This window comes from Scyliorhinus torazame, chromosome 4 (genome assembly GCF_047496885.1).
Source record: "Scyliorhinus torazame isolate Kashiwa2021f chromosome 4, sScyTor2.1, whole genome shotgun sequence".
Taxonomy (NCBI): Eukaryota; Metazoa; Chordata; class Chondrichthyes; order Carcharhiniformes; family Scyliorhinidae; genus Scyliorhinus; species Scyliorhinus torazame.
Window position 1 is genome coordinate 292811632 of NC_092710.1, and position 18664 is coordinate 292830295.

Consider the following 18664-nt stretch of genomic DNA (forward strand, 5'->3'; position numbering starts at 1 on the left):
TCAGCCCTCCAAGCCAGTGCCGACCACGCTGCCCGTCTAAACTAAAATCTTCTACACTTCCGGGTTCTGTATCCCTCTATTCCCATCCTATTCATGTATTTGTCAAGGTGCCCCTTAAACGTCACTATCGTCCCTGCTTCCACCACCTCCTCTGGTAGCGAGTTCCAGGCACCCACTTACCTCTGTGTAAAAACTTGCCTCGTACATCTCCTCTAAAACTTTTCCCTCACACCTTAAACCTATGCTCCCTAGTAATTGACCTCTCTACCCTGCGAAAAACTCTCTGACAATCCACTCTGTCTATGCCCCTCATAATTTTGCAGACCTCTATCAGGTCGGCCCTCAGCCCCCGTCGTTCCAGTGAGAACAAACCGAGTTTATTCAACATCTCCTCATAGCTTATGCCCTCCATACCAGGCAACATCCTGGTAAATCACTTCTGCACCCTCTCTAAAGCCTCCACATCCTGATAGTGTGGTAGTCTGGTAGTGTGGTGACCAGAATTGAACACTATACTCCAAGTGTGGCCTAACTAAGGTTCTATACAGCTGCAACATGACTTGCCAATTTGTATACTCAGTGCCCAGACCAATGAAGGCAAGCATGCCGTATGCCTTCTTGACTACCTTCTCCACCTGTGTTGCCCCTTTCAGTGACCTGTGGACCTGTACACCTAGATCTCTCTGACTGTCAATACTCTTGAGGGTTCTACCATTCACTGTATATTCCCTACCTGTATTAGACCTTCCAAAATGCATGACCTCACATTTGTCCGGATTAAACTCCATAGACAGTAATCCAGAGGCCCAGGCTAATGTTTTGGGGACAGGGGTTCAAATCTCACATGCGAGCTCGCTGGTGGACTTTAAATTCAGTTAATAAAATCTGGATTTGAAAGTTAGTCTCAGTAAGGTGACCATGAAACTATTGATTGTTAGAAAACCCCCATCTGGTTCACCAATGCCATTAAGGGAAAGAAATCTGCTGTCCTTCCCTGGCGTGGATCCATATCCATAGCAATGTGGTTGACTCTTAACTGCCCTCTGAAATGGTCTCGTAAGCCATTCAGTTCAAGACCAATTCGGGGTGAGTGACAGATGGTCCCACATCATATGAAATGAAATGAAAATCGCTTATTGTCACAAGTAGGCTTCAATGAAGTTACTGTGAAAAGCCCCTAGTCGCCACATTCCGGCGCCTGTTCGGGGAGGCTGTTACGGGAATTGAACCGTGCTGCTGGCCTTTCTTGGTCTGCTTTCAAAGCCAGCGATTTAGCCCAGTGTGCTAAACAGCCCCTATATAAAAAATAAAGAAAGAAAAAGACTGGCTGATCTCAAGATATTATGTTAAGGATATTATATTGGCCATAGATTAGGCAGGGGAACAGTAACTATGATGTTATTATCTAACAGTGGCATTTGTGGCTGAGGGTTTGCTGACAAAACTGTTACAATTCAGTGTTACAGCTGAAAATAAGAATGAGATGAAATGAAAATCGCTTATTGTCACAAGTAGGCTTCAATGAAGTTACTGTGAAAAGCCCCTAGTCGCCACATCCCGGCGCCTGTTCGGGGTGGCTGGTACGGGAATTGAACCGTGCTGCTGGCCTGCCTTGGTCTGCTTTAAAAGCCAGCTATTTAGCCCAGTGTGCTAAACCAGCCCCTGGTTGGGGTTGGGGTGTTTGAGTATCAGAGAATTTGTAGCCAAACGATTCAGTGGAGGGAAGGGAGAAATTGATGGAGAGTTTAAACAAAGCTTCGATACCATTCAACGAGAATGGTATGAAAGTTAAATTATTCTATGTATGAGGCACGAACATTTACACCTGCTCCTGAAACAACACAGAAATACTTGGATGTTAAAAGCTTTGTGTGAAGGTGATGGCTCAACAGCTGGCATTTCAACTGTCCTTCCTTTCGTTTTGGAAAGCTAATGTGGAATTTGAGAAAATAACAAATTGTTTGTATTCCATGGGCATTTTGTATACAATAGTTAATTGCTTTTTAACTGTCTGGACGTATTGCATACTGATGACAGCAGGCATGATGGAGCCCACTGACCCTACTGGGAGCCATTTACACAAACTGTTGACACCAGTAGGCTTAAAGCCTATTATTGCAAGGCCATAACATGATGTGGTCCTCAAATATTGTAATTTGTAATTTGCAACAAAAAATATGGGGCGCGGTCCACCAGCTGCGTTGTGCTCTCCCTTGAGCGCGATGTGGCTGGTGAATGCCGGGAGAGCCCTCTCGCAGACTTCCTGGCTGTTTTTACACCTCGTGGGGTTCACCCAAGTCCCGTGAGGCGTCCGAATCTTAAACACGCTCACAAGGGGCGTGATCAAACGCCGCGTGCCGAAGCCGGTTTTAAATGTGGACCGGGTGGAACGGTACCCGGGGAGTCTTCTGGGCCATCGGAGACCCCTGGGTGGTCAGGGCCAGTGCAGGATGGCTTCCTGGCCCTCCCCCTGGAATGTGGGAAACTTGGCACTGCCCAGCTGGAAACTTGGCACTGCCACCTTGGCAATACCAAGATGCCTGGGTGGCACTACCAGGCCTGCAGGAGCATTGCCTGGGTGCCAGTGAAAGGGTGCCCAAGTGCCAGGGTGGCACTGCCACGGATCAGGGGGCGTGGGGGCCATGTCCATGAAAGGAGGGTGGAGGGGAGGATTGAAGTGTGGGAGTGTGTAGGGCAGGTAAGTAGGGGCCTCTGGAAGGTTGGCAGGGTGATGGGTGGGGGCCCTGGAAGGATGGGGAGTGCTGTAAGGGGGCTTGGGGGCCCTGAAGAGGGGGAGGGGGGGGCAGGGACCCCATAGCAGGGTGACCTCGCTTGGGGGGGGTAGTGTCCATGTGTGTGGGGGGTGACATTGCCCATGAGTGGGGGGTGTGGGGGACCCACAAACTCACTTAGAGATCGGGGCACCCTTTCAAAATATTGGCCTGATCTCCGAGTTCAGCTCCCCAGTGCTAAAAAACATTCCGTGGGCTAAACCGGTGAGAAACTCACGGTTTTTCCATTGTCATCGTCTCGCCCGTGCCGTTATTGCAGCGAGCTGGGCGGAAGAATCCAGCCCCAAGTGTCATTGACTAGCGGTGGGGAACTTACCAGCAGAGCCAGTGGGAAACTCACTGAAAATCGTCACAAATGAATTGAGAAATTTTTCCGGAGCATCACGCCCATGTTATATGAAGGATAATCAATAATACATCAACTTGTGGCAAGTCTGGAGTTTCGGACAGATGGGCCAAAATTGAGAGCGTTCGACTCTGCTGCTGCCTGTGCTGAGTTTGATCACAATGCTGAAACCAGGTACCTGAAATATGAACATTTAATCTTATTCCTGAATGTGTATTAAACAGTTCTTTGTGATAGGCGTGAGTGGGATTCTAGATGCCCTTAAAAATCAGCCTTCTTCGGATGCTCACTTAACACTTTGTATAGGGCATAGGAAAGTGATAAATGAAGCGAAATCAGATAATCTTTCTTAATAAAGTGCCTCATTTCAATGACTAAATGCTTTAAAAAAATTGACACTGAACAGGTAATAAGCGGATCAAAACACGAACATCATAAAGCAGAAACTATCAGTTAGACTTTTATTCTTTCATAGGTCGTGGGCATTGCTGGCTGCGTCAACACTTCTTTGACCATCCCAGATTGCCCTTGAGTAGGTGATGGTCAGCCACATTTTTTATCCTTGCGCTTCCATAGAATCCTACAGTGCAGGAGGAGGCCATTCGACCCATCGAGTGTGCACCTACCCTCCGAAAGAGCACCCAACCTAGGCCCACTCCCCCACCCTATCCATGTAACCCCACCTAACCTGTACATCTGTGGACCCGGTGTTTGACCCGATGCCATGAGACCTCATGGGCTCCAGAGACGATGTTGAGAACTCCCAGGGCAACTCTGTACCACTGTGTCCTCACCTCTACTGGGCCTGTCCTGCCTGTGGGACAGAACATATACCCATAGATAATGATGATGGTGCCTGGGACATTGTCTTTAAGATATGATTCTGTGAGTATGACTAAGTCATGCTCGTAACCTTTGTAACCTCAGGCCCCTTGATGAGCCAGAGACAGATCTCCCAATTTTGGCATAATCCCCAAGATGTTAGTAAGAAGGGTTTTGCAAGTTCGATGGGACTGGGTTTGCCATTGTCGCTTCTGACGCCTTTTTGTCGGCTTTGCAGCTGTTCTATACCAAGTGACTTTCTAGGTTTTCTCAGAGGGCAGTTAAGAATCAACCACACTGCTGTGTATCTGGAGACAATGGAGACTAGAATGGCAAATTCCCTTCCCTGAAGGGCATTAGTGAACAAGATGGATTTTTACAGCAATCAACAATTGAGACTAGCCTTTAATTCTAGATATATTAAATGAATTTAAATTCCATCGGCTGCGTTGATGGGCTTCAAACTCATGTCTCCAGAGCATTAGCCTGGGCCTCTGGATTACTAGCCTGGTAACATTACCACATGCTAATGTCTATAGTGTACAAGAATAGTCCAATCATGATTTCTACTCATGGGCTAATTGAAAACTGATTATACAAATAGTTAATATGTGTTTCATTTTTGATCATTGTCAATCCTATGCAGTTATTGACTCATAGAAGAACGTTTTCCCATCCGTAATTGATTTAAGCCATTTTCCTATTTTCTTATTTCACTCCTCCACAGATGGCAGAAGATTGCTGCTTGGATGTAGTTGGAAGCTTTTTCGGGCAAAATTCGAGATTAGGAATCTCGGTAGACAACAGTGAAGCCATACAGTCCTGGAACATCAGTTCAGATGGAGTCATATTGAATGGGATAAGGACTGACCTAGTTATTGATATAAAAGGTGAGGTATTGGGTCTTTTATTCTTGTCTGTGTCGATGGGACCATTGCATTTCTCACCCAGTCAGCACTTGTGTTGACTTATAATAATAATCTTTATTGTTACAAGTCGGCTTACATTAACACTGCAATAAAGTTACCGTGAAAAGCCCCTTGATGTGAGTAAAATACATGAGAACACTAATGAAATATTCACCCTATCTTCCTCAATCCACAGTTGTTCCCTGACCTGTATTTTCCAGCATTCTGATTTTGATTCCATACCAATGGTCGATTGATAATGTTTCAAAAGGAAGCATTTGCTATTGATAGGTGATTCCTATTTATGGTAAGGGCGGGGGCGGCGGCGGCGGCGGTGGGCAGTAGATTTATTATGAGGAAGTTTCCCCCTCACTCTCCACCCCATTTTTGCTCTTTTTATGCGTGGGCAACAGTAGCCAGATTCAAACATGTAACAAGGGCTTGGGCTTAATCACATCTGGAGAGGCTGACGAGATATGATTGCTCTATTCTCTTCCTTGCTCATTTCCTGAATTTAAAAATCCAGGGCAGGATTCTCCGGTTCCCAGCCTGTGTGTTTCTCGGTGGCATGCCAGTTGCTGGCAGCGTGATTTTCTACTCCTGTCGCTTGTCAGGGTGCACTTCCAGCAGGAAAAGATACAGATAGTCCCGATTTCCAGAGAATTCTGGCCTCAGTTTCGCCATTGACCCACAGAGGGATTTGAACATTTTACAAGATTTTATTCAAAGCATATTGGGTTGTAGATCCTGTGTGATTATCACTAGGCTAGAAGATACAGACTAGAAACAGTTTAAAAAGATCACCCACTTGTAAACTTCATTGTGGCTATTACAGATATTGGAGTGAATTCTCTGCCTTCCCACCCGCGTGTTTCTCGGTGGCGTGTCATCGCCGGCAGCGGGATTTTCCATTCTGGCCGCTGGCTAATGGGATTTCCCAATGTAGCCACCCCACCCCACCGGGAAACCTGCTGTGGTGCGCTGCCGGCGGAACGAAGAATCCTGCCGGCAGAGAATTCACCTCATTATGTAGAAGGCATTCAGATTGGCGTGTGGATGTGGCAGATGTTGCATTTCTCGACATAAATTGTTAGTGTACTGAGACCTACTTTGCGAAACACAACAAAATTTGATGGCAATAAAAGCCATCTTGTATGTAGTCTCAAAAACAACAACTTGCACTTATCAAGCAAAAGCAAAATACTGCAGATAGTGGACATCTGAAATTGCATATAGCATTTTAACATCTTAAAAATGTCCCGAGGCGGTTCACCGGAACATAACCAGGCAAAACCAGAGGAGGGTTAAGGAAGATGATAGTGACTGAGAGGTCTAGGGATGGCGATAGAGTGACAGAGAGGTTTAGGGAGTAAGATACAGTGACAGAGGTTTAGGGAGGGAAATATATTGGCACAGAGGTTTAGGGAAGAAAATTTGAATCTTTATTAGTGTCACAAGTAGGCTTACATTAACACTGCAATGAAGTTACTGTGAAAAGCACCTAGTTGCCACGCTCTGGCGCCTGATCGGGTACACCGAGGGAGAATTCAGAGTATCCAATTCATCTAACAAGCATGTCTTTCGGGGGTTGTTGGAGGAAACTGGAGCACCCGGAGGAAAACCATGCAGACAATGGGGAGAACATGCAGACTCCGCACAGACAGTGACCCAAGCTGGGAATCGAACCCGGGTCCCTGGCGCTGTGAAGCCACAGTGCTACCCACTGTGCTACCATGCCGCCCATAACCTAGGCAATGCACACATGACCCGAATGGTGAAGCAGTGAAAATTGTGGATGTGGAACAGGAGCACAGACATCTCAGAGGATTGTAAGACTGGAGAAAGTTATAGAGAGAGAGAAAGGGGCATTGCCAATTGACACTCCCCCCCCCCCCCCCCCCCCCCCCCCCCCCACCGTTCTAGAATCCCTACAGTGCAGAAGGAGGCCATCGACCTAGAGTCTGCACTGACCCTCCAAAAGAGCATCCGACCAAGGTCCACTAGGGTGGCTCCATCCTGTAACCTCATCTGACCTGCACATCCTCAACACTAAGGGGCAATTTATATGGCAATCCACCTAACTTGCACATCTTTGGATGTGGAAGGAATCCGGAGCACCCAGAGGAAATACACGAAGACACGGAGAGAACATGCAAACATCACATAGACAGTCACCCCCAAGCCCGTAATTCAAGCCGGGTCCCTGACACTGAGGCAGTGGTGCTAACCACTGTGTCGCCCCCTGCTAGACTTACCCTGAAGTAGCTGTTCCCTGTCAACTTTGGCCAGATCCTGCCTTATTTTAATAAAATCAGCCTTTTCCCCCAATCCAAAACCCTTTTTTGCAGACCATCTTTTTCCTTTTCCTTGGCAAATTCCATAATCGCTATGACTAAAATGTTCCTCCACTGCTACTTCTAACGCCTGTCCAGCTTCGCTCCCCAGAACTAGGTCAGTACTGCACCATTCCTTGTTGGACTTATGTCATGTTGATTTAAAATCTCTTTTGAATACATTCCAATGAATCTGCTCCTTCTAAACCCTTTACAATGTGACTATCCCAATTAATGTTGGGGAATTTGAAATCCTCTAATATAATTATTGCTTTACACACCTTAGTGAATTGTCTACATAGCTGCTCCTCTATTGACCGCTGACTATTTTGTGGTCTATAATACACTCCCAGCAATGTGACTGCCCCTGTTTAATTTCTAAGCTCTACCCACAAAGCCTCATTTGAGGACCCTTCCAAGACATCGTCCCTCCTTCCTGCAGTAACAGACTCCTTAATTAATAATGCAACATCACCTCCTCTTTTACACCCTCCCCTGTGCTGCCTAAAGATCCTCTTCCCTGTAACGTTCAGCTGCCAGTCCTGTCCCTCCCTCAACCATGTCTCTGTGATGGCAACAACATTACAACTCCATAACTCATCTGTCTTACCTATGATACTCCTAGCATTAAAGTAAAGGCCATTCAGCCTCTCCTTACTCCCTTGAAACTCAACATGCTGTGTTCTTATTGCATTGACACTCTGTGTGTCCTCCCCCCACCACCACCACCACTAAACTAGTTTAATAACAGTACTGACAGACCTGCAGATTACTTGGGGTTTCGATAACATGATGTGCTTTCTCTGCCAGCTTATAAATTATTGAATGACATTTGAATAAGTTTTGTTATACCATTTCAACACACAGACTGGTTACTCAGTTACATCATAATTTATTTACTGCCTTTGGAAGCCTTTATCTTTACCAATATCTATTAATTCTGAATTTCTAGCATTGCTGAACTTGTAACCGCATGGCAGCTGTTAATTAGAACAGTTCCCTCAGGCTTGTTCCTTTATTTAATTAGATCCCGATTATTCTCTACCTCAACTTAAGTTATCTGCTTTTGATCCAGATCCGTTGGTACTGTTACCTAATGACAATCTATGTTGTGATCAATCACCGGTTATTAAGGAATGATTTTCTCTGGAATAAATGGCATGGTCAGGACTGAAAATTTTAATCAATATTTGATCTGTCTACACAAGTATCGTCTTACATTCTCGTGGTACAAGTAATCTCAAGAATGTTTGTGATTCATGTTTTAGGTTTGTGGGAGGCAGTCATTGGGAGGGTGAAGTACATTTTTCTGCTGGGCAGTCACACTATCCAACGAGCCAATTTGTTTTTAAGTCATTAATTTTATTCAGAGGTTTTCTTTGCTGCATGGTCCTTGTTGTACTTCATTGATCTAAATTAATTAATCATGGATTATCATTCATTAATCCAATTCCAAGCAGGTCAGATCTCGGATGAATATACAGGGCTGGATGGGGCACAATTAACGTGGAATTGCCATCCTGAATTTCCAGCCGGTTGATGGGAAGGGGCGGGGGTGAGTTCACTGACCTCTGAGGTGAACAGGATGAAATATTTGTGGTGCCTTTTCATCAAATGAGGTACCCTCTTGCCTTGGGCAGAATCTTCTGGTCCTGCAAAAATTGACCCGTCACAGCTGATTCCTCGAAGACAGGATGGCAATCCATTCAAAAGCCCCCAGACTTTGGCGGGACTAGAAGATCCCCCCCGGGGGCCGCTGGTGTGCCTCATCCACCATGGGAAAACCCACCGTGAGAGGGTCAGAAAATCCCGGCCCACTTGTCTGTGAAACACATGCACAGACATTTATTTTTCAAAAAGTAAGAATTTGTTGCTCTTTATTTATGGTCCCTTGGACCTGAGCCACTTCATTCAACACTGTTGTGGGTCAGTATGGGGTGGTCTGGATTGGCTAAATCTATTCTATGTCTCCTCCTCTAATGTGGATGGCGTGGGGATTTGTAAAATAACATTTCTTATGCCCTGTCCCTTTTAGGTTCAGGTAATGTATTCAGTTCATTTTGCAGCTTAAAGAAATAGAGAGCACAATTCGGGATGGACAATAAATGTTGGCCTCGTCAGTCGACTCATATTCCAAGAACAAAATCTTTAAAAATAATCTCTAGAGGACTTACTGCTCTTTAAAACATTCAAATTAAATCGAATAATCTAAGGCCATATTGGTGGCAAACATCCATCAGCAACAGGGTTCATACTGCCCGAATGTGTTTCACTTCAGGTGCCAGCAGCCAAGAGAGGGACATGAGACTTCCATCCATAAGTCTGGGCTGAAACTAAACAAAAGGGCCCACCACTCTGATTGACACTGCTGATTTTAAATGAAATAAAAGCTTAAACTTTTCTCTCAGCAAGTAGCTATTCAAATTATAACGGCTGTACGCACTGTTGCAACGCTTGTGTGGTCCACAGGTCAGGTAGTTTGTCAGAATTTTTAAAAATGACCTTTTTAATGCAATGTCTCTAACTGTTGTAATCTTGTTGCTTTCAAGGTGGTCAGCAATATGACCAGAGTCAAACCATTCTCAACATATTCGACGAGCTTCAGCCAACACAAAGATGGGACCTGGAAATACTGTGAGTCTTCACTGGTGGGAACAGGAAATAAACACTCAAGGCACTTTCAAAATAGTGTAAATCTTTCCATTTTTACAGTCAGCAGTGCAACATCGCACTCTTAAGTGAACTCCAGAAATACCATATCGATATTCAGGGCAAGAGTGATGGAAAAATCATCTCAATTAAATGTTTATTTCTAATTAACTGCTGCTCGTTCTATGCAATGTAATCAAGTCTGAAGTAGAGTCTCATGTCTTTTATCATTTGCAGCAAGCCAGGCTAGTGCTGCTTCAGTGTCTCAATGAGGAAATCTCACGCCTCGTGCAAATGCTTTGAAATCCTTTTTTTAAAGTTGTTTTTAAAGTTGTATTTATAATTGACGAACGCTGTGCTCACTCACTGGTTTTATTGAACACTGGAAGTCTGGTATGGTATTTGGGTTTAATGTCCTCTATTGCAAGTCATGCAATGCATTCGGATTGCAGAAGTATTTTCCCTCACAAAAATGAAACTGACCAAACACGTATGTGACATAATTGCTGTGCATCTCAAGCAATTTTCCATTCATTTCAAAGAAGTTACCCAGACAGTGGAACAAACAAGATTAAAGATCATTAACATAAAGGATGACATGTGACATTTCAAAGTATTAAATGTTTTGTTACTCATTTTGAGAGTATTAAGTTAAACTATTGGTTAACAGGTCTTATAAAACCCAGCCATCATTGGCCACTCAAACTGAAATACTTTGTTATGTAGCAACTGCTACACTACGGTCTCCAAATTTGTTCCAAACAATAAAGTGCCGAACATCTAATTGTCAGCGGTGGTGGGCATGAGACTCTGAAACTGTGATGACAATGGTGTTCTCTACTTTTAAATAAATTAAGTGGAAATTTAGTTCCAAAGACAATTTAAGGAACTGCTTCCTGACAGAGGTGCTGATTTTCAGAGGTTTGAATTACTGCCAGTATGATTGTTGTTTGCATTGACATGTTCTACATAGTTCCAACCTTGAATAACACAAAAGATTTTAAAAGATGAAAATTACAAGTGAACTACCCGACAACAAATCCCACTGAAGGCAACTCAGTATAGTGGCATATAGTGGTGTTGTATCACGTGTGCTTGTGTGGCTCGTTGAGACATCTTACTGGCAGGCCCAGGGATTGCTTTTATGTTAGAGTCAGCGAATGTTTATAAATGGCAGTTTTGTTTGACAATTGTGTCAAAGATTGTAACTTGAGAATTTTGTACCTTTTAATTGATCATGAAAAGTATACACAACTTCTAATGTCCCAATGGACACATTTTTGGTAGTTTGCGTAATGGGAATAATTTGAGAACTGCACCGATGTAGTTGTATAGTTTTACACTGTCAGGCTTTATGTTGGTATGTTGGCTTACTTTACCTATGTTATCCTCATTCCACGCTTTCATCCCCGAACTATTGTTAACGCTAGTTTTTGACAACATTGGATGTTTTTTTGTTTAACCATCATGCGTTTAACCATCATGCGTCTGAATGATGGGCATGGATAAATGTTTTATTTTAGCTTCAAAAGTAGCTGTACTACTGTATTCAAAATCTTGAACAATATCTGTAACAACTTTCTTAAATAAAATATAAAGTGTTATGAATTATTTGCCAGAGACAATGTTTATTGCAACTATTCAAACTAGAATTAAATGGCTCTATTATCAGAAACTGGTCTGTACAGTTGTTCAACTCTTCTTATAAACAGTCTTTACTCCTTACTCCTGTCGATTACAGTCTTCCCTCGTGCGTGACCACCTTCCATTTTCAGGAAAGCCTTGGGAACTTCCGAGAATGAGAAACTCTGCTCAACAACTGGTCGAATCTGACAAGATAAAAACGATTAAGAAATCTTTTCAGTGTCTTACAGCATAAACAACAATCATGCTTGTCTCAGTAGTTAGTTCCCTCTCAGGCTTTTTTGGGGGGCTCGGGTTGCAAATGGGGTGATGTATAGAAGTAAAGGTTGTATAGCAATAAGTCATTGAGCACACCATGCTGTGCAGTTAGTGGTGGATCTTCCTGAAGTACCATGCCAGTCCAGTTTCCTCAGCATTAGATCTCAAACCTCAATACAGCTGCTCTCAGATGCTGGTTCATAGAATCATAATGGTGACAATGACAACCATCAACGATTGTTGTAAAAACCCATCTGGTTCACCAATGTCCTTTAGGGAAGGAAATGAGTCATGCTTACCCAGCCTGGCCCATACATGACTCCAGGCCCACAGCAATGTGATTGACAAGAACCTTATATCTTCTGCAATGGTCTAGCTAGCCACTCAGTTCAAGGGCAATTAGGGATGGGCAAAAAATGTTGGCCTTGCCAGCGACACCCAGATCTCATAAAAGAATAAAGCAACTTTATAAACTGCAGCATAACTTCCATCCCTTTGCTTGCAGCTCCCTTGAGATAAAGGCAACACTGCTGTAGTCTTCTAAATAATCTGTACGGTATCCACTTAAAAATACAAAATTAAGTTTTACAATTAATTTTTTTTTAAAAATTGAGTACCCAATTCCGTTTTTCCTATTAAAAGGCAATTTAGCATGGCCAATCCACCTACCCTGCATATCTTTTGGTCGTGGGGGCGAAACCCACACAATAACGGGGAGAATGTGCAAACTCCACACGGAAAGTGACCCAGAGCTGGGATCAAACCTGGGACCTTGGTGCCGTGAGGAAGCAGTGCTAACCACTGCACCACCCTGCTGCCCCGCACAATTAATTCATTGGTTGAAGCATAAATATAATTCAATGGGACATTAAAATTTTTAGAAAAATGAATAAACTTAGCTTTGAACATATGCTCAGCTGGTTTATCAAGATTTCTTCACGCAATGCTTTTCTGAACCAGCTAGGTCTCTTGGCATAAGCGGATTTAGATGTTTGGGTCAGACGGGTATACTGTGATGTACAGGTTAACACTTTGAAAGCTTTAATATCCGAAAAGCAGCAGCTGCACTTCTACCGATCTCTTAATACATCACTGCTGTCACCACTGGCACACTGGTGTTTCTGGGTTAAGCTTTCATCGGGCTGGCAAGAAGGGCAGTTGGAATGTTGGCAGAACCAACTTTAGACATTTTTGTAGATAATCCAGATACTAAATTATTTTAAGAATCAACAGTGCTAATGACTTGCTTCGATACGCTGTCATGCAGAGCCCTCTAGCAGTTGATGACAGGACTGCAGTTAACACCATAATATATTACTGACATTCAGGTTGCAGACAGTTGAATAGTTTAAGCTCATGTAGAGTAAAATATTCCAATCATCCAATAACGATGAAGACTAAATTAACCTACACTTTGTTGAACAACCTCCACGTTCTAAACAATTCTCATGGCTAGCAGAAAAAAGTTTTTATAAAAGCCCTGATATAAAATTGAAGGAGGTATTTGGTTGGCTGCTTTACTTCCACTTGCCCTTCCCAGAGTGTGGTAACCAACGTTAGGAATGCAAATCCACTGGTCAAATTCCATTCTTCACCCATTCTTTCATATCAGATTAACTTGGAAATTCCAGATTTCAAATAATGTTTGCTGTACGATTAGTTTCTAGCTAAAATAAGTCAAGGTAACTCTAATGGCACAAAACCACCACATAAAGCTACCATCAAACTCTATCCCACAGCAGTGAAATAGAGAATACTTAACATAAGAATTGGGAACAGGAGTAGGCCGCTCAGCCTCTTGAGCCCGCTCCACCATTCGATAAGATCATGGCTGATTTCACCCCCTAGTATTTTACTTTTGTCCATTTAATAGACTGTGGCTTACATAAAAGTCTAATAAAGACCCAAGCATTCACAAATCTCATTAATGAATGGGTAAATTATGCATCCTTGCACTTAAATTTAATTGCATATATAGATTTTTGAGACAAAAAGTTAGTAACTTGTGTATTGCAATTATTACCTGGCAGTCAGTTCACCTATCCAAGATTACACCCATCATGCCACCAACTATAAATAAATCCATGGGTTGGGTTCCCATCTGATGAAAGGTAATCGACCTGAAACGTTGGGTACGATCTACCTAAATAGGAACAGCACCTCATGGGGAAATTAGCTGTGAGCCTCCGGGCACTCGGAACACCGAGAGTCACAATTCAGGTAGATCGGGGGCCTCAGCGGGGAACATGCGGCGAAGGCGGAACTTAGTCCCATTCTCTGCACTGAGGAGCTCCATTTAAAAATGGCGTCCTGATCTCGCGACCATCTGATGCAACCCAGGTACCCCCACCAAGCCCCGACTCACCGATAAGGGGGTCCCCTGCACCCCGCAGAGAGCATCCCTGGGCCCGATCTGCAGCACGGGAAAATGCCAGCCTGGCACCTTCGCAGTGTCAACCTGGCAGTGTCCTGCCAGCTGGGTACCCTGGCAGTCCCAGGCTGGCACCCAGGTGGCACAGCCACAGCCAGGGTTCCCAGGTGGCACCAGAAGTGCCAGGCCAGCAGTGCCAGGGTGCCACCCTGCCAAGAGGGCAAGTACCTGGGGATCTCTGATCCCCTGGGAGACACCCATGAGTGCCATTCCGTCTGGTCCCTATTTTGTGGGGACCAGCACTGAATGGCATTTACCCGTGGGTTAGATCCCATGCCTTGGGCAGATTATGGGGATGCATATTAGAATGAGACTAGCTGTATTGCTCTAATACGCAGATTTGCCAAAAAGTGATCCCATCTACAACTGGCAGGATTCACATTGCGACGTCTCACGAGATCGGGTTAGATCTTGCGAAACGTGGGGAGCAGGCTAGATCCCGGGGGAGGGGTTACCCGGCATCTACTGGTCACGTTGCACCGCGCCACCTTTCGGACGTAACATGGCCGGTAGATCTCACCCGTTAACTCTATCTCTCTCCACAGATGCTGCCTGACCTGCTGAGTATTTCCCAATATTTCTGCTTTTATTTCAAATTTCCAGCACCCACAGTATTTTACTCTTGTCCATTGTAAATGTTGACACAGCCTAAATTAGCCTATCTCCTGTTTGAACCTGTGCTCCCTCTCTTACTATGGAGATTTAATATGAAGTGATTTCACCTTCCCAATAACAATTTACCATCTTGTATACATCTGTAGCAGGTGCCTTCTCAATCACCCATTTTTAAGTTTGGAGAGCTCAGGTTTTTCCTCATAATTCAGTCTTCCTCATAACTCGGTCCACTTCTCGAGGCATGAGTTTTGGCTACCAAGAGCCAGAAACATTTTCCATGTAGTCTGCAATTTTAACAATGATGTATTCATGTTTGAACTCACCTGACGAAGGAGCTGTGCTCCGAAAGCTAGTGATACAAAACAAACCTGTTGGACTATAACCTGGTGTTGTAAGACATCTTATGTTGCTTTAATATGACAGAAGATACCACATACCACAATGTGTTTTGGAGTTGCAGTCAGATACCCAGTCATTGTGGCAGAGTAAGAAGCGACTGAAAGCATGGTCTCAGACCTTTAAAAGGTGGACAAAACTTGAAAGGACTAAACAACTGAAGGCTCTGTTACTAATTAAGGGGATAATGAAATGGGTAGGGAAGGTATACAAAAGGCCAGCATCATGAGGGGAAAGGTGGTGAATCATAAGGCACAGGAGCAGGATTAGACTATTCAGCCGATCGAGTCTGCTCCACCATTCAATCACGATAGCACAGTGGTTAGCACTGTTGCTTCACAACGCCAGGGTCCCAGGTTCGAATCCCTACTTGGTTTACTGTCTGTGCGGAGTTCGCACATTCTCTCTGTGTCTATGTGGGTTTCTTCCGGGTGCTTCGGTTTCCTCTCACTTGGCCCGAAAGACGGGCTTGTTAGGTGAATTGGGCATTCGGAATTCTCCCTCAGTGTACCCGAACAGGTGCTGGAATGTGGTGACTAGGGGCTTTTCACAGTAACTTCATTGCAGTGTTAATGTAAGCCTACTTGTGACAATAATAAAGATTATCATTATTATTTAATCACGACTTTTTCTCATCCCCATTCTCCTCCCTTCTCTCCTGATCCCGTTATTGATCAAGAACCTATCTATCTCTGTCTTAAAGACACTCAGTGACTTGGCCTCCCCAACCTTCTGCGGCAAAAAGTGTTCCACAGATTCACCACCGTCTGACTGAAGAAATTCCTCCGCATCTCAGTTTTAAAGGATCGTCCCTTCAGTCTGAGGCTGTGCCCTCGGGTTCTAGTCTCTTGATAGTGGAAACATCCTCTCCACATTCACTCTAACCAGGCCTCTCAACGCTCTGTAAGTTTCAAAGAGATCCCCCCTCATCCTTCTAAACTCCATCGAGAACAGACCCAGAGTTCTCAGCCGCTCCTCATATGACAATTCCTCATTCCAGGGATCATTCTCGTTACCCTCCTCTGATTCAGAAACAAAGTGCAAATTTCTATTTGCAGATTAATGCTCCCCTCACTGGTGGGCAGAATGAAAAACCTTCAACTTCATTCTCAGCTATTTTGACACCATCCAAGGTCCCACTAATGTTTGCCTCCAAAATTTCAGATCGATATATCGAGTTCGCTCAGTAACCCAAGCAACATTTATGCCTCCACCAATACCGCTTTTTAAAAAAAAAATTCTAATTAATTTCATTGCTGCTTCTGGGCCTTACCAGTGCACAAACTGGCTGCCATATTTTATACATCAAAACAGCGAGCACTACTCAAAATGTCTGTGAAGCACATTACAATGGCCAGAGATCCTGAAAGGCACAATATAAATGTAGGTTCCTGTCTTAATGAGCGACTGTTGCCGGAAAGGCCACAAGACATCAGAGCAGAAGTAGGCCTTTCGGCCCATTGAGTCTGCTCTGCCATTCAACGGAGTGAGGATGTCAGGTGAGATGGATTTGAGCTTAGATGCAATTCCCTTTGTTGTAAAATACGCCAGTACGGGCTCTTGAGGGTCACAAGTGGAGGATGGTCACTCTCGTGAGGTATCAGAAAGCTGCCACCCCTGGTAGAAATCTATTCCTGCCCAAGCCAGGAAATTGTTGGGAAAAGAAATGCAAACATACTTTTTCCGATTCAACAAGTCATGGGACAGAGGCAGTAAAGCGATGCCAACAGTTTGGGTGGTAGGGCAGCACGGTGGCACAGTGGGTTAGCCCTGCTGCCTCACGGCGCCGAGGTCCCAGGTTCGATCCCGGCTCTGGGTCACTGTCCGTGTGGAGTTTGCACATTATCATAGAATTTACAGTGCAGAAGGAGGCCATTCGGCCCATCGAGTCTGCACCGGCTCTTGGAAAGAGCACCCTACCCAAGGTCAACACCTCCACCCTATCCCAGTAACCCCATCCAACACTAAGGGCAATTTTGGACACTAAGGGCAATTTATCATGGCCAATCCACCTAACCTGCACATCTTTGGACTGTGGGAGGAAACCGGAGCACCCGGAGGAAACCCACGCACACACAGGGAGGATGTGCAGACTCCGCACAGACAGTGACCCAAGCCGGAATCGAACCTGGGACCCTGGAGCTATGAAGCAATTGTGCTATCCACAATGCTACCAATCTCCCCATGTTTGCGTGGGTTTCGCCCCCACAACCCAAAGATGTGCAGGCTAGGTGGATTGGCCACGCTAAATTGCCCCTTAATTGGAAAAATGAATTGGGTACTCTAAATTTATTTTTTTTAAAAGAAAAAAGAAAAACAAACAGTTTGGGTGGTCCCTCTGCACGCCACACCTACAAAAGAAACACAAGCACGGACTTACAGGAAACTGGCCGCAGTATGTTTTAAGCAAACCACGTTTCCAAACTTGCTTTGGAATAAAGCAAACTTGAAATTCACTGTCGTAGCAGAAACAGGAACAACAAAACCCTGCTGATTAATAATGCAGACAGCGAATCCAAGAGCTTTATACCATACTTACAAACCGGGTCAACTGGAAAATTCTGCTGTTTTGAACGTTATCCGTTTCAGAGGCAAACACATCATAGGATTAGCAATGAATACTTCCAAATACAAAATGACAACTAAAGTCATTCAGCTTCAATTATCATGAAGGCCTAAATGTGAGTAAATGACCCCACGCCTTCCTGCCCATAGTGCTGCTGGTACTGTGAATGTTTTTAAATTGCACTGAATCAGAACCGTGAAACCATTAACCACCTCACGATTGACTGCACAGTTAGTGTGTTTACAACAATACAAGGGCAGGAGGAGTAACAGCTCAAACACGGGCCTTTGTATTAATTTGGATTTGGGTTTATTGTCACGTGTACCGAGGAACAGTGAAAAGTATTGTTCTGTGTACAATCCAGACAGATCGTTACATGTATGAAAAACATTGACCATACGATAGATACACAATGTAAATACATGGGGCTCAGACATCAGGTGAAGCATGCAGCATGAAGTACTACTCAGTAGAGGAGATGCGTGGAGCGATCAATTAGTCCATAAGAGGGTCATTCAGGAGCCAGACAGCAAGGAAGAAGCTGTTTTTGAGTCTGTTCGTGCTGTTCTCAGGCTTTTGTATCTCCTGCCCGATGGAAGAAGTTGGAAGAGAGAATAACTCGGGTGGGAGGTGTCTTTGATTATGCTGCCCACTTTCCCAAGGTAGCGGGATGAGTGAACAGAGTCAGTGGATGGCAGGCGCGTACGTGTGATGGACAGGGCTGTGTTCACGACGTTCCCCAAAACATTAATTTCCCTAACAACAGCCTGAAAAGGATCGGTGGGGTGCAAGGGTTAGAGAGTTAAATATGAAAAGCGTGACCTTAACAAGCTGCGCCCGCTCCCTATTCCACAACGGTAGATATCGGGGTTAAGTATCCCCAGTTAGAATGTGCTCAACATAA

At 44.4% G+C, this 18664-nt stretch overlaps 2 protein-coding genes across 6 annotated transcripts in view; one reads left to right on the forward strand and one right to left on the reverse strand.

Annotated features, from left to right (window-relative positions):
- LOC140410996 (uncharacterized) overlaps positions 1-11458 on the forward strand; it is a 357930-nt gene extending 346472 nt beyond the window's left edge. For all 3 annotated transcript variants that reach the window (XM_072499917.1, XM_072499918.1, XM_072499919.1), the window contains 2 exons: positions 4688-4850; positions 9751-11458. In XM_072499917.1, the coding sequence (XP_072356018.1) occupies positions 4688-4850; positions 9751-9839 (252 nt within the window). In that variant the 3' untranslated portion in view covers positions 9840-11458. The remainder of the gene's footprint in view (positions 1-4687; positions 4851-9750) is intronic.
- The window catches only part of rtn4ip1 (reticulon 4 interacting protein 1), a 98240-nt gene continuing 91034 nt past the window's right edge, over positions 11459-18664 (reverse strand). For all 3 annotated transcript variants that reach the window (XM_072499925.1, XM_072499923.1, XM_072499924.1), the window contains exon 9: positions 11459-11679. In XM_072499925.1, the coding sequence (XP_072356026.1) occupies positions 11566-11679 (114 nt within the window). In that variant the 3' untranslated portion in view covers positions 11459-11565. The remainder of the gene's footprint in view (positions 11680-18664) is intronic.